Source organism: Talpa europaea (assembly GCF_964194135.1).
Source record: "Talpa europaea genome assembly, chromosome: 9".
NCBI lineage: Eukaryota > Metazoa > Chordata > Mammalia > Eulipotyphla > Talpidae > Talpa > Talpa europaea.
The window spans coordinates 81,111,721-81,127,335 of record NC_140076.1 but is presented as its reverse complement, the minus strand read 5'-3'; the positions used below and the strand labels follow the sequence as shown (position 1 = coordinate 81,127,335).

At 42.8% G+C, this 15,615-nt stretch overlaps 2 protein-coding genes across 6 annotated transcripts in view; one reads left to right on the top strand and one right to left on the bottom strand.

Annotated features, from left to right (window-relative positions):
• Nucleotides 1-223: 223 nt before the first annotated feature.
• PSMB4 (proteasome 20S subunit beta 4) lies at nucleotides 224-2,342 on the top strand (the record flags this gene model as incomplete). Its single annotated transcript, XM_084242417.1, has 7 exons — nucleotides 224-363; nucleotides 615-821; nucleotides 1,076-1,222; nucleotides 1,396-1,477; nucleotides 1,848-1,964; nucleotides 2,092-2,180; nucleotides 2,330-2,342. 7 exons carry the CDS (start codon nucleotides 224-226, stop codon nucleotides 2,340-2,342), a joined length of 795 nt encoding a protein of 264 aa, XP_084098543.1.
• A 3,496-nt stretch (nucleotides 2,343-5,838) lies between these two features.
• POGZ (pogo transposable element derived with ZNF domain) overlaps nucleotides 5,839-15,615 on the bottom strand; it is a gene marked incomplete at both ends in the record, with an annotated part of 34,706 nt that continues 24,929 nt past the window's right edge. For all 5 annotated transcript variants that reach the window (XM_084243506.1, XM_084243502.1, XM_084243505.1 and 2 more), the window contains 9 exons: nucleotides 5,839-7,510; nucleotides 7,642-7,666; nucleotides 7,903-8,015; nucleotides 8,198-8,254; nucleotides 8,733-8,873; nucleotides 9,031-9,203; nucleotides 9,313-9,447; nucleotides 12,132-12,278; nucleotides 12,782-12,882. In XM_084243506.1, coding sequence (XP_084099632.1) covers nucleotides 5,839-7,510; nucleotides 7,642-7,666; nucleotides 7,903-8,015; nucleotides 8,198-8,254; nucleotides 8,733-8,873; nucleotides 9,031-9,203; nucleotides 9,313-9,447; nucleotides 12,132-12,278; nucleotides 12,782-12,882 — 2,564 coding nt within the window. The remainder of the gene's footprint in view (nucleotides 7,511-7,641; nucleotides 7,667-7,902; nucleotides 8,016-8,197; nucleotides 8,255-8,732; nucleotides 8,874-9,030; nucleotides 9,204-9,312; nucleotides 9,448-12,131; nucleotides 12,279-12,781; nucleotides 12,883-15,615) is intronic.

The window sequence follows — 15,615 nt, the reverse complement described above, 5'->3', positions numbered from 1 at the left end:
GACTCTGTGCGTGACACTCGCCGGCGCGTTCCAGTTACGTCGACGTATAGTTGGGCAAGCGCAGTCCCTGCGACCGGGTCTAGCGTGACGCTACATCCGGCTGTGACCTCACCAACATGGCTGCCGGAGGTGGCTTTCCGGAAGAAGGAAGGTGGGGACCTGCGGGATCACTTCCGCTTCCGTTGGCGCAAGCGCTTTCGTTTCTGCTGCCGCCGTGACTAAGATGGAACCGTTTTGGGAGTCGCGGTCCGGGCATTGGGCCGGGGGTCCCGCCCCGGGGCAATTTTACCGCATTCCGCCCACTCCCGGCTCCTTCCCCGACCCAGCGTCCGCGCCCTTCGGGGGTCCGATCACGCGCACTCAGTAAGCTTTCGGCGCCTGAGCCTGCTCTGGGGGGGGACGCCGGGCCCGGCGCTGCGGCGGGGAAGGCGCGAGCCCGGGAAGGCCAGGCAGGGACCCGGGCGCGCGAGCGGCGGGGCTGCCCCGGGCACAGAATCCGGGAGAAGGCCGCGTCGCTGACAGGCGCCTCCGAGAATCAGAAGCGCAGCCCTGTGCGGGAGGAGGGCTCAGGTCCTCCCCGCGCCGCCGCGCCAGACCCCTCTTTACCCCTCCAGGAACCCCATGGTGACCGGGACCTCGGTCCTCGGTGTTAAGTTTGACGGCGGAGTGGTGATCGCAGCAGACATGCTGGGCTCCTACGGCTCGCTCGCTCGTTTCCGCAACATCTCCCGCATCATGCGAGTCAACGACAGCACCATGCTGGGGGCATCCGGAGACTACGCGGATTTCCAGTATTTGAAGCAAGTTCTCGGCCAGATGGTGTAAGTCGCCTAGAATACTGAGTAGTCGGCCCAAGTGAGAAGGGCCGGCCACTGCTTTTTTATTTTTTTCTAAATCTCCTTAGATGGAGTGAAGGGACTTGAGGCTGCAATAGTGGGCAGGGAGAGGGAATGGAGGATGTGTTTGGAGTAAGTAGGTTTTGGCGTTAGGACGGGTAAAATGGGGAAGCTTGTGGTTCTTTTCGGGGTGGATAGAAATCCCGACTTGCATTTTCTTTCTCACAACCAATTACTAGGATTGATGAAGAGCTTTTGGGAGACGGACACAGCTATAGCCCTAAAGCTATTCATTCGTGGCTGACTAGAGCCATGTACAGCCGTCGCTCCAAGATGAACCCCCTGTGGAACACCATGGTCATCGGAGGCTATGCTGATGGAGAGAGGTTGGTTTGAATACAAGTAACTTATTACTTTGACCACCCAACCACCAGTGCCTGTGTAGTCTCTCTCACCCGGTGAATCCCACTTCTAACTCAGGTGCCATGGTCCCAGCCTTTGGCTAAGATAGAGAAACCCAAGATGAAATGATTTCTCTTATTGATATTTTTCTTCTTAGTTTCCTCGGTTATGTGGACATGCTTGGTGTAGCCTATGAAGCTCCTTCCTTGGCCACTGGTTATGGTGCATACTTGGCTCAGGTAAGTAGTTGAGGGGTGGGCGGTTCTAGCAAAAGACAAATGGGGGGTAGTGGTTGTCTGCTTGTTCTTCCCTTGAAATTCTGGCATGAGGTTAGGACCCCTACTTCTTGGCAGTGTAATCCAGAGGCCGTTAGTGTGAAATTCATATTCCAACGACAAGGTGGCATACCTTGAAATCAGTAAGACCTGTGCAGAGAGGACACCCTAGAACTTTGTTTCAAGTGGGTCTTAGCACAGGTGAGCAGAGTTCATTCTGGTGACAACAGGTGAAATGTTCTTTTTTATTCATTCATGTTTGTTTACATTGAGATAGATGTCTTGGTATTTCTCAAGTATCTCCCATGTCCCCTCACACCTCTAATCTCCCTAGCCCCTGCTGAGAGAAGTTCTGGAGAAGCAGCCGGTGCCGAGCCAGACTGAGGCCCGAGAGCTAGTGGAACGTTGCATGCGAGTGCTGTACTATCGAGATGCCCGTTCTTATAACCGGGTGAGGAGGGGCGTGAATAATGGGAATGTAACTGGCAGGCTTTGGAAACTTCTGGTCTCTGGGTCTATGGTTTGAAGAATCGATGGACCCATTTCTTTCTCCTTGACCTACCCCCTATTTCTTTCAGTTTCAAATTGCCACTGTAACAGAAAAAGGTGTTGAAATAGAGGGACCACTGTCTGCAGAGACCAACTGGGATATTGCCCACATGATCAGGTAATTGAAATTAGTTAAAAAAAAATACATGAGAATTGGGAGGCCTGCCCTTTGGCATCACACTGGGTTTTGGCTAGAGGGTAGTTGCTGTTAGAAACTGATTCCTCTTCCTGTGGCTTCATGACTTTATCGTCTCTCTTCTTTTTTAGTGGCTTTGAATGAAATAGAGATGCATTCTCCAGTACTGAAGTTTCACCCTTCTGCTACCTTTGAATGTTGCTGAGTCAAGGTAGACTTACCTTTTGTAAAATAAATAAATTCTTTGAAATACTTGCTGAGTAGGTGTATTACATCTAATTAGGTCCTATCAAAAGGACAGTACTAAGTATTACCGTATACCACGTCCCTCCCTGGTCATAGGACCCTTGGCACTTGGTCCATTAGACAAATGTAGAATCCTTTGCATGACACTACAGAGGACCCACAACTGTACTAAAGGCAGGCTTAATCCTTGTGTGGTAACATAACTGGTTTTGTGTTTTAACATTTTTTCCAACATTTCCATCCATGCACTAGAGTGCAAGGGTTCTGCTTAACAGTGACTGCAAATTTGATTACTAGTTAAAACACAATTTCAAAGAGAAATGTAGCATGTAATAGACCTACTCACCATTAGGTGACCCCCAAACTCTGAACTGGCTCTCTCAATCCCTCATCTACCCAACCTCACCCCATTCATAAAAGGAATACTATGATTTCAACATTTAAATGTTTACTACCTAAATATATTAATTTCTGGCACTATCAGTTAACTTCTTACAAGTATTACGTTCATTAAAAATACCCCAAGTATAAAACATAGAGCTTCCATATGATCCAGCAATTCCACTCCTAGGTATTTACCCAAAGGACACAGAAACATCAATTCCAAAGAGCATCTGCACCCCTATGTTTATAGCAGCACTATTTACAATAGCTAAGCTTTGGAAACAGCCCAATTGCCCAAAAATAGATGACTGGATCAAGAAGATGTGGTACATATATACCATGGAATATTACTCAGCATTCAAAAAAGATAAACATGCAATTTGCAGCAACATGGATGGCGCTGGAAGGGATCATGCTCAGCGAAATAAGCCAAAAAGAAAAAGAAAAATACCGGATGGTCTCACTCATAGCAGGAATCTAGAAAACTTAAGTAAGGGACCAGGAAAATGAATATAAGAAAGTGAAAATCAAAATCAACAAAAAACTATGAACCAGAGACACTTTTTGGAGGGTGGGGGGCGGGAGGGGAAGGATTGGGGTCAGAATGGGGCGTTTGCAATTGTATGGGGGAATATAAAAATAAAATTTAATATTAAAAAAAAAAATACCCCAAGTATAGCTGTGCATCAAATTAGTTAGGGTATTGGCCAAACTTTTATCTCCCAAATGATATTAAACCTACCTTTGAAAAATGAACACCCTTGGTGATTCAGATGCTCTCTAAAACTTTGAAAAACTAGAAACTCAGAAAGTGTTGTAGAAATTCAGTAAGTTAAGGGAACTATCAAAACCCCTCCATTTGTATGTATAGTTACAACAAAAGTTTATGCAAAAGAAAATCATGAACTTTCAATTTATCTTCCACACATTCAGTCTCAACACAAAGTAGTCAATAAATACTGGTTTATTGATTAAACTGAATTATAAAAAACAAAACAAAAAAAAACTTCCTTCTACTACTAAGCCATGCAGGCGGAATCCACAAGGGTATAACTTCCTGGCCAACACCCAGCTGATTCACTGTTGTTATTGTGGTCTTTAAAAAATTTACCAATCAAGAAAGTCATACAGTGTGCAGAGACCAGGACCCCAGCTCTGCTAACTCTGGGGCTGCTGCAGAGACTACCAAAGAGAAGAATTAAGTCACTGTGGACAGTGCTGACAATTAGTTCTTGAACTTTCTCAAAGGCATTGGGCTGACTTAAAAGTCCATAGTCTGTCAAAGTAGCATCAAGCAAAAAGCTGGGGAAGAGAAGCCCAATTGGATCCTCAGTTCAGTTTCAGATGCCATGGCTTCACAAAGCTGGCCAAGCTGTTTCTGGAAGGGATCACTCCAGTTCACTATATTATAGTGTGCTGGGGGGTAAAAGACAAAAAAAAAAAAAAAAAAAAAACAGGAGTGAGGAGAAACAGGTAGTAACAAACGTTACACCTGTACACCAGGCCCATCACATCTTGAGCATCTCCCAGTCTGTGAAAGCCTATTAAAATAGGGTGACCTAGAAAATAACCACATTGTTTATAAATCCATTTCCCCTTATTTTATTAAATGTTCCACTTATGTACATTTTAAAGATGAACCATTTACAAGCCTGTGCAGGTTGCCTCCTTGACTCACAGGAGGGAAACATTGCTGAAAAAGCCTCAGGATGGACAGAAGAGTGGTGTAGCTGTGGGCAAGGTGGACTTGAATTTTTGTTCCTTTTGTTATAGTACACTTCAGTTTATAATCATGAGTACATACAATTTAAAAAAAAAAAAATCCCTCATGCAAACTGTAGAAAAAATTTTTCCTTGAAGCTGGCAGTGAAAAATAAAGATTCTTGTCTTTTTCTTTGTGCACACCCCTGTGTGTCTTCTTTAGGTCAGATTCTTTTCTGATCATTAAAAGACAGGGGAAAGCCACGGGATTTCAACAAGTGGTCTGTCTTCTTTTTAAAAGTTCAACACTTCTTGCACAATTAGCTTCTGTAGGACATGTGGTCTCCTGAAAAGGCATGCTGTCCATGTAACAGGATGAAGTTCAACCAAGAAAGGACAGCGGGATGAAGCCCCATACTGAGAATGGCCTCCACCCTACAGCTGTGTGATCCCCTCAGTACCTCCAGGTTGCAATAAAACCTGTGTGGTCCTTTGTCCAAGAATGGTGGTGCGAGAATGGGGCAAGGGACCAAGGGCAACAAGTGCAAAGAATATTGGTTTTGTCATGTTTTTGTCAGTGGAAGATGGTAAGGAGTAACAATCTATTCATTCTGGATGATTAAAGGTGGTTTCATGCATTTTTAAAGCCACAATTTTATGTCTAGAGTTGTAGAAACAACATCTCTGGAGAGGGAAGGAAAGTAAGGAGAAGGAAGAGAGTTCAGTGGGGTTTTTTTTTCCATTTTCGCTTTTATATAAAAGTGTTAAGACCACATGAAAAAAGTTGTTTATCCATATATATAATAAATCAGTTTGTGAGCTACATATTTTTATCTTTCCCATCTTCAGAAATGTTCTCACATTGACAATGGTTGGATAGCATCATGCCCAAAGACATTGGCCACAGTCAAATTTAACAAAAAACCCAGATGTACTATGACACAAGTGAGGTAAAAGGGGAAACAAAAAACATTTGTCCACAAGGATTTTTTTTCTTTTTCTTGATTTTTGTCAGAAAAATACCAAACACAGTGATTTAAAAAAAAAAAAAAAAAGTCACAAAAAAAACTTTTTTCAGAAGTGAATGACCAACGGGCCAGCTCCTCGGCTCAGACGTGATCACTATTGGTTTTCCTAATAACCCACAAATCCACAGGGAAGTATAAGTCAACATGGGGGAGGGGGGTGGCATAAAATTTAAAAATATAAGCCAAATACTCCACCTGGTATACCCCCTTTTCCCTAAATCCCTGTACCCTCCCTCACACTTTCCCACCCCCACTCCACACCCCCTTCATGACCCCAACACTCAAATCTCCATCAGATCTAGGTCAGCTTCTTCAAAGCCATAGAAGGACTCAGTCTCACTTTCACCCTCAAAGAGCTGGTGAAGGCTCTCAGGCTCAATTGTCTCTTCGGGAGATGACCTGGGTCGGGGAGTAGAAGCTGAGGGCTCTTCAGACTGTTCCCCACTCAGCTTCAGCTGCTCCTCTAGGGAGGCAATTAGCTCCTCCTGCATGTCAGCATTTCTTGTGGGTGAGTTAATGTTGCCATCAGGGCCAGGCAGAACACTAGCCACAAGGAAGGACCGCTGAACTAGCTCTGGACAGTCCCCAATGACGCCCAGCACTTCAGCCAGCCAGACCAGCACCAGCTGAAGCAGAACATCAGAATCACATCCAGTATCTGCCATTTCTCGAGCCTGTTCCTTCCACTTTTTGTGCAGGAAGTTCTTGACAGTTCGTTTGATGCACACGTCTAATGGCTGGATTTTGGAGCTACAGCCTGCTGGGACCACTGCAGGCAAAGTGCTAGAGGCACTAAGCATAGCCAGCACCTCTTCTGACAAGTGAGTGCGGTGGCAGTCCATCACAAGCATGCCTTTGCCGCGCTGGCAAGCCGTGTGCTTCTGCCACACTCGGGATGACCACAGCTCCATGATCTCGTCATCGCTGTAGCCACTCTCCTTCACCTCTAGCAATATAGAGTCTGGCACATTAGCAGGCTGATCCATCTGTCCTCGGTAGAAAACCAGCGTGGGGAGGATAGTGCCATCTGCCAGAATGGCCAGCACCACGTCACACCAAGGCTCCCCCGTGCCCACTGTCTGCAGGGCATTCTCCTTTCGGTCGTCACTGCTCAGCACTTCCGTATCCAGAAACAAGGAGATCTCGTCAATAGCCACAATCATAGACAATGGTAAGTCCTGGTTGTGAATCTGCCGTTGCACAAATTCAATGAAGAGTCCTGCATTGTCTGCCACATCCTTGGGTAGAGTATGGGCCACTGCACGCCGGGCATGGGGAGTCAGGTGGTGCCGCAGCATGAAACGCACAGCCCATTCGTAAGAGATCTTAAACCCCCCCTCCAAAGAACGTCCTATTTTGGTAGCCTTCTGGAACAAGGTCTCCTCATTTACGGGGAGCTGTTGCTCTCGCTGGGTCAGTACCCACTCCGCCAGTTTCTCTTCTGCCTCTAAGCTCAGATATTTGCCCTCCAGATTCTCCTCCTGGGAGGCCTGGAAGCGCCGAAGCCAACGCCGAATGCGTCGCTGGGGGTTTCGGAAGTGTTCAGCTGCCTGTTCTGTATTGCAGCATAGGGCAAACAGTACCACTCGAAGCTTCTTCACAGACAGCTGCTCCTTCTTTCCAACCCCACTGCTACTACCAGCCCCTGATGCTGGCTCAGGTTCCTGGATGACGGGGCTCCCTTCATCCTGGTCATCAACATTCAGACATTCTGCCTCCTCGGTAGGCAAGGGTGGAGGGGCTAAAGGCTGGGAGTGAGCTGGGGTTGGTGGTGGGGTTGCAGTTGAGGCTGGTGATGGCAGTGCCTGAGCCATGGGAGTTGGTAGCTCTTCAGGCTCAGTGGGGGTGGTCCCCACAGATTTCACAGTGGCAGCTTTATTAGAAGGGAAAGAAGGAGGAGGGTACATATTCTTCAAGTTCCGGTCATGTACTCGGTCACGAGTCTGGCCATGCCTAAAAGAATAACAAAAAGAAAAGAGAAAGCTGTGTGAAATTTGAAAAACCAAATAAAGTTAGTAGTGGCTACAACAGAGATCAAACACACAGCCAAGCAGCAATCAAACCATAAAGTGAGTTTCTGTTACCTTGACGGAGATATCCAAGTGAGTCCTAGGGAAAATGAGACAAAAAGAAATGTTAACTCAGTGAAGAAACAAGCCCACCCAAAAACCGTATTGTTATTTCAACCAAAAAAGCAAAACTGCTACCTTCCCAGTCTTACATAAACTTCAGGTTAGAATGCTTCCAATTTGGTTAAGGGCTGAGTAGAGATGCTACTGCCTCACACAGCATGACTCATATCCTTATTTTTCCCTTGGCCTACTTCCCCCTTCCCCTCTGCTTACCCCGCGGCAGGATGCTACTGGATCTGTGAGAGGGGTTGAATACCAAATGCTTGGCCATGGCATCTCCCACAGAGGTAACGAAGGTACATGAAGTGCAGACCAGATTGCTTCCACTAAGAAAGCAAGTGAAGAATACATAAGATTAGTACAGCAGGGACACTAGAGTGAAGCTCTGAGGCTTAATAGAGAAAGGGAGTATCCCCCCATCTTCCCCGTTTCAAATAAAGTTATATCCCCCAAAATAATAAAAGATTTAACATAAATTTGAAAACTTAAGAGATGAGATTTTTCTTACCTCACAGAATTTTTAAACAAAGCCAAATACTTGGGGCTCTTCCGTGGAACATGATTGCTGCAAAAGACAAAGTGGGTTAGGAACAGCACTCTGCAGGCAGAGGTCACCAGTCACTGGCAATGTCCAAAGGGGGACGACTCTGTACTCCTCTCCATTCTAGCCTCACCTCAACCCAAACTAGCCTTCCCATCCTATCAATACTTCCTGTTAGTATGTATATGAGCCACCTGGGGGTCTATTCAAGTGCACATTCTGATTCAGTAGGGCCTGAGGGAGGGCCCAGAGTCTGCAAACCTAGTAAATTTACATCTAGTGCTGCTGGTCCTTGGACCACATTTTGAGTAGCAAAGTCCTAAAACTTAGAACACAGATCATAAGTCAAATAAACATGGGTTTGGCCTCTTACCCTGCAGGAGAGATGGACAAACCTTTCTAGGAGGTGACAGAGGAGACACACTAGATGTAGGGCAGGGAATAAAGTGACTTCTGGAGAATCTGAACTCTCAGAAAAAACACCAGTTTAACCGTCACCTACTTGATCATGTGGTTGGCATAGGCCCGAGAGCAGCAGGTGCTATAGCGACACAGAGAGCAGTGCACATAAGTAGGGAAGTGATTAGGGAAATCTGGGATCTCAAAGCTGCACTCCAGACAAGTCTGCCGGCCCATGACACTCCTGTCAAGAAACAAGAAAAATTCGCGTTACACCCTCAGATTCCCCATAAATTGTAGTGGCTTTAGACAACAGATCCTGCTAAAAGGCTACCAGTTTACACTGGCTATCAGGAATAATCCTTCCCAGTCAGCCCCAGCCTCTAGAAGAAGGCACTGACATTTTTCTAACAGCTCTCTTCTGGATGTTGCGCTGAACAGGGGGATAAAGGAAGACAGGCAGAGGGTCTGTTGAAGAGGTCAGTGGTGCTGCCTCCTGCAAGGTGCTGGGAGGTGCATCATTGGAAGATACAGGAACTGTTCGTGGCTGCCCTCGAGAAGCCCGGATTGTCACCTGTGAGTCGAGGGAAGGGACAATTAGATAATACTCATACTAAACCTTGGAGTCTGAAAATCTCTGTTGTTGTTGTTGTCGCAGAAGAAAATGCAAACAAACCCTTTACCTTGGTGCCTGGTTTCAAGCCTTCCAGCTGCTTGGGTTTACGGAACGTTTTATGGTGTTGAAGTTTGTGTTCGATTTTATCCTTGGCAAACAGAAACTGCAGTCGGCATTTGTTACAGTGATACACATTCCTCTTCTAAAAAAGGGAGAAAAAGAAACAGTGTTCCTTAAAGGTTCCCAGAAAATGTTCTCTGAGGCGAAGATAGATCAATACCAAGCATATCATTCTTCCCACCATTCTGTTGGTAATTCAAGAGTAAGAAACACAACATGACACCAAAACCTACCATCGACAATCATCACCTCCTATGCTCCCAAAGGTGGACTCAAAAGCCAGGATGACTCAGTCCTTAAATCATCTCTTCCTGACTGGCCAAAGCCATTTGGACGAGTGGCTTAAACTTTACTTGCCTCCACTTTCTCTTTACATTTCAGACAACTTCCCAATGCTAGACATTCTTCCTTCCTAGTTGTTAATTGCAATGAAATATTTATGATTTTAAAAAAAAACACTTTTTATCCTGTACTCCTTCATGTTGTTAAGATGCCTTCAACTTTGAGCCCCAGTCCCTTTCCATGGAAATAACTACCAGTTTCTGGGTATTCTTTCATGAACAGCATACACATATAACCAGAGAACACACACATCTCCAGTCATCACCGTTTCTTTCCTTTTTTCTACACCTTGTGGCTTTTCCATTTAACTTATCAATATATACAGCTATTCCTCCCAGTGAGACCATTTTGAGAATTCAGTCTGCCTAGCATTGAAGTCCTTTAAAAACAGAACCATATCTATGATTTTCACCCCCAAAATAGCAAGGCTCTATAACCTCAGCTGAATTATAAACAACAACTTCCATGTTGCTATTTGGAAACACATGTACAGCAGATAATCAGCAGTCACTACTGTGCAAATGAGTACGTGAGCCTAAGAGGGTGCTTACAAGTGAGAACTGGTGGTGTTTGTAAGCACATGCACATGCACACTAAGGCAGGTGCACCCATCTTGCTGTTTACTTTGTGCTCTCTCTTAAGTACCTTTACTCTCCTAAGTGGCTCCTTTCTTGTAGCATTTTAAAACAAGACCATATTCCATCTTAAAAACAAAGCCAACAACAAATTTTCCCTTGGAATCTAACATCCCTGGTCCTCTTCTTTCTAAACAAACTTCTTTAGGTAAGTTGTCTCTGTTTCCTTAATTTTCATTCATTCATTCATTGCTGAAATTTGACTTCTAACCCCTAATCAACAAGACAGCCCTGTCAAATGTGCTGATTGCAGATCCCCCTCCACCTTTCCCATTTGACTGGGCACCTTCCTTTAACAATCTGGATCACAGCCTTTTCTTCACAACGCTTTCCTTCCTTAGCTTCTCTGACACTAACACTCCTGGTTTTCCTCCTAGGACTATTTTTCCTCCTAGGTCCTGGTTTTGTGGAGAGACACTTTAAGGGTCCTAAACCTTTATCTTGTTCTTAATTGGGGGAGGAGGGGAGAGGCCACACGATACTTAAAAAGTTTCAAATTCACTGGACTTGTATAATGATTCATTCCTCAGCCTCTTTTCCTGCCAGGCTTCAGACATTTATATCCAACTATTTGTTTAGTAGACAACTACATTTAATATCCAGAGACTGCTAACCCAGAATATCCAAGCTTGGGTGATCATCTTTCCCACCCAAAATTATCTTCCTCTAGTGTTCCTATCTCCATGAACAGTTTACCATTGGTCCAACTGCCCAGAAAGAAATCTTAGGTACTGTGTTCAACTACTCCCTCACTACCTTCACCTAATCCACCTCTAAATACAAACCTTACTTATCTTCCCAGTATCTCTCAATTCTATCCTCTTTTTCATTTCAAAAGTCAATAGTCACTACTGCCTCTCACCTCAACTATTGAAAGTTTGGCTACTCTCCCTAACTCTAGTCTTAATCTTCAATCCATTCTCCTAGTGCAGCCAGTGTAATCAAAACTAAATGCATATTTGAACACACCACTCTACAACTTTAACGCCCTTATATGAGGGCCTCCATGGTGGCTAGGGGTTAAGTCTCAGCACTACCACTGCAACGGCCCACCACGGTAGTCTGAGTGCTCTCTCTGGCCAGGGAGCTACCCACATATGGTGCAGCAGACCGCTCCTGTCTTGCCCACTGCTCTGCTTAGCAATGTATTTCAGTAAATCCACCTGCTCTGCTCCCCACTCTGTCTTCTGATGAATCCTCTCACTGCCCCTGAACCTCTAGCCTACACGCCAGTTCTTCTATGCAAAATTAAATAAAATCTTAAAACAAAGGGGGGAAAAAAGCCCTTTCAATGGCTTCCTAATAATTTGTTATAGAACTAAAATGCCTTCTCATGGCTTGTAAGATTCTCTATGATCTGTCCCCCACCTAACTTCCAAACTCCCTTGTAAACCCTACATCCCACCCACACTGTATTTCTTTTACTGCCTTGACTCTACCAATCTGTGCCTTAAGCACACTGCTGTTTTATCCCACTTTACCAGGTTCATCCTCACTCATCCTTCAGGGCTTGAACACCCTCCTTCTGGGAAGCCATACATCTTCTATTTCCTACATCTTCTATTTCGTCTAACATGACATTTCTTATGTTTTATTGTATGGTCTATCTTGTTTACCACTAAATACCTAGCACCTAGCCAAGGGCATGGCACACAGTTAAGATTCACTAAGTTTTTGCAAACACCTGTTTATTATATTCTCTACTAAAATTATCTGCCTAGTTCAGTCCAGGCCTCAACATCCATAAATTTTAAAAATGAGAATATGCAAACTGTTTGGTGCCTAGTACCTGGTGCCTCATGTAATGCTGTTGGAATGCATTGCCATTTTTGAAGACCTTCAGGCAGTAAGGGCAGAGCAGATGCCGAGTATCCTCATGGATCATCCGAAAATGGACATCTACCTCAGAGTAGAGTGAGGAGCGATACTGACACACCTGAGTCACATAAGAGGGAAAATAAGCTAAGAGTGAAGTAAACAACTGAGGCCTTCAGAAAAGGCAGCAACAAAAAATGTAAAATATGAAAAAAAATTTTTACTAAATGTACAGAAATCAAATTATTTGACTTAGTAATGCAGGGTTATCTTTATGACAAATTCAGCTATGAATTAAGATAAAAATGGGCTAAGACAGGAAAGTCTGAGAATAATCCATATTTTAATCCATCTCCAAGGGGCAAGTTCCAGACACAGATACTCCCCTCAGTACATGCAATGTTCCTTGACTGGGTTCCTTGGGTGGGTGCATGTATATTCATTGTTTTTCTCCTGTGTGGAAAATCCTGAACACAGAAACTGGGTTTACTATTTCCTCTGTATCTCCTCAGTGTTCCTAAAACTATGTGTGTGCAATAGGTATTCATCAGAGTTCATTAGTGAATTCTTTGTATTCATTCTGAGAGCAAAACAGCTAAAGCTCCCTGGAGAAAAAGGCAATACCTGGCAAACATAAGGCATCTCTCCAGGCTTATGAGTATCCTTCATATGCTGGAGAAATAGTGGCTCACTCTCAAACGCCCACTCACAGATCTTGCACTTGGCTGTAAGAAAAAAATAATCAATAAATCCACCTGAAATTAAGACCAAAGTCATGCTAACTCATACTCTTTATTTTTTCTGACTCCTAACTTTTCATTTTCAATACTCAGTATATCACTAAGCCACTTCTATCCTTTAAGATGTTTTTGTCTTATCATCTGTGCTCTAGTAACAACTAATCTGATGTCTCTAGCTCAGACTTCTTATCAAAACTCCATTTTAGCTTTTGAACTACCTACAAATTGTCAGACTGGATATTCTACCACCAACTTTAATTAATTACTCTTTTTTCCTTTCTCAGTTCCCTACCTTTTTCTGGGCTTAAAGACCAGACACTATCTTTGACTCCAATCCCCTGGTTCTGTCACCGTTATTTCAAAATGCATCTAGAAAATATCACTTCTCCATTCTCACAGGCAAAAGCTTGGCAGATATCTGTATAATTTCCTACTGCTCATCAGCTGGCTTCCAATACCTATCTCTCTAATAAATACTGTATCAATTCCTTACATACCATTGTGAGGTGAATTCTAAAAATACATTATTTCATTCCTCTGCTCAAAAAGAGACAATTACTTTCTCCTATGAATAATTCAACAAACATTTATTGAACATCTAGTAAAAACACAAATAAGTATCTGCCTTCTAGAGACTGACAATCATGAACAGCAGTTCTTGCCTTGTTTTAAATTGTTGCGTTACTTTGGTATTAACAGATTTGAGACAAATTTTGAAACTGTCCATTTTGTCAATTTGGGTACAATTCTGAACTTTCAATAAAAATCTTAATTACTAAGTATTTTAACAAAATATGAAGCCAAAATGATAATAGTGATTTGTATTTTTCTTACTATCACTGAAGATATTTTCAAGTTTTTACAAATATGGAAATTGTAAATTTGAAACTTTAAGCATACTGGGAACATTAACTCTTGCTCCCCCAAAAAAGAGAAGAAAGGTTTCTATAATTCTTTAACATGTGAAACAAATAAAAACCAGGGATTCTTAATTGGGGGTCAATGGTAGAGATCTCAGGGAGCCCATGTATCCCTGAAATTATACACAAAAAATTAAAATGTTTATTTTTCTGGGAAAAGGGTCCTCAAGTTTCTTGTTTATTCTCAAAGAGGTCTGTGAGCCATTTAGAACCACTGCCTAGAGTTACATTAGGTACAACCAGGATACAGATAAATTTCTTTTTAAAAATTCTGCAAAGCGGAATAAGGAAAAATTGTAAGATACATGATATGAGCCTTGGAAAAAAAAAGAGTAGGGGTTTGCCAGACAGAGGAGACAAGAGAAAAGGAACTAAGGCATGGAGGCATGAACGTTTGGGAAACAGTAACTAGTGGCATGACAATATTTTTCTCTCTTTTTCCTTCTTACCTCTCAATTCACTTTGCTTATCTCCTTCTTCCCCACCCCACTTTCTAAAACACCTTTAAAAGCATTGGGATTCTCCAATCTTCTGTCCAAGCCTTTCTATTCTATGTTACCCTGGGCAATCTCAGGCAACCCTGAAGACTTCTACTTCCTATATGCCAACTGCACTGTTACAGCTGCCTCACATCAAAGCAGTAACATTCATTAAGCAACTTCTAATGCAAAAAATGCCATGATAAAATCTGTATGTATTATTTATCTCATACCAAGAAAACCAGCGAAACAGGCACATAAGATATCAATGAATTTAAGAGATCTCATAACCTTTCAAACTTCTGTAGGGGAAGGAGCTGGAAGGGAAAAGATTCAAGAGAACTGATTTTCCAAAGTGGCGATCTCAACACCGCCCCTCCCAGCACTATCACTTTCACCTCCTTAACATCTAATAGTCTCTTACTTTGAGAAAACAGGTGTGAACTAACACAGCTTCTGCTTCCTGTTCGCCAAGTCATGAAAGAAAATATGCCTGTGATGCCTTTCTAAGGTTCATTAAACCTTATCAGTTCATGTATACCAAGGTTTTATAGTTCTCCCTTGAGTCTTTTTCCACACAGGATCCTCCCCTTGACACACAAACAGAGCTATGCCCCCTGAAGCATCCTTTTCTCAATCCTACCTTCTCAGTCTATTATCTTCACACAAGTGTAAAGAAAAACATGCTATTAAAATTGTACTGTTACCATAATTAAATATAATTATCCACATAATCATTCATTTAAATACAAACATCTAATGTTTTAGGGAAAATTGAGGAAATCTGAAAGTGGACTAGGTATTAGATGATATTAAATATTCATGATTAATTCTCTTAGGTCTTGACTATATGGCTACATATAAAACAATGTGCTTATTTTTTTAGAGATACATCGTAAAATTACTGATAAAGTGCCATTATGTCATATTTTCAAAAACACTTCAGAAAAAAGGAATACTTTTTCTTTTTTCTCAAAATTAGAAAGAAAACCATGGATTCCAAAATACTGACATTAAAAATAAGCTATCTTTCATTGCAGGATCTGCCACAGGTTCAAAAAAATCCAAGAATAAAAGTGATAAAAACTAAAGTATATGAAAGGTATTTATTTTCCCATTCAGGACAACTTCTTTGGTCAGTGTGAATTTTAAATCATAAGATACAAAAAATTAAGTCAGGGATAACAGAGTGTAAGCCAAGAGAGAAAGGCAGATGAGACTGCACTATTTTGTTTTCCACAGGAAAAACTTATTGTTCTATGACTACATGTAAGTGGAATAACAAAAACCCACATGCCAGCTTCTATACAAAATCAGTT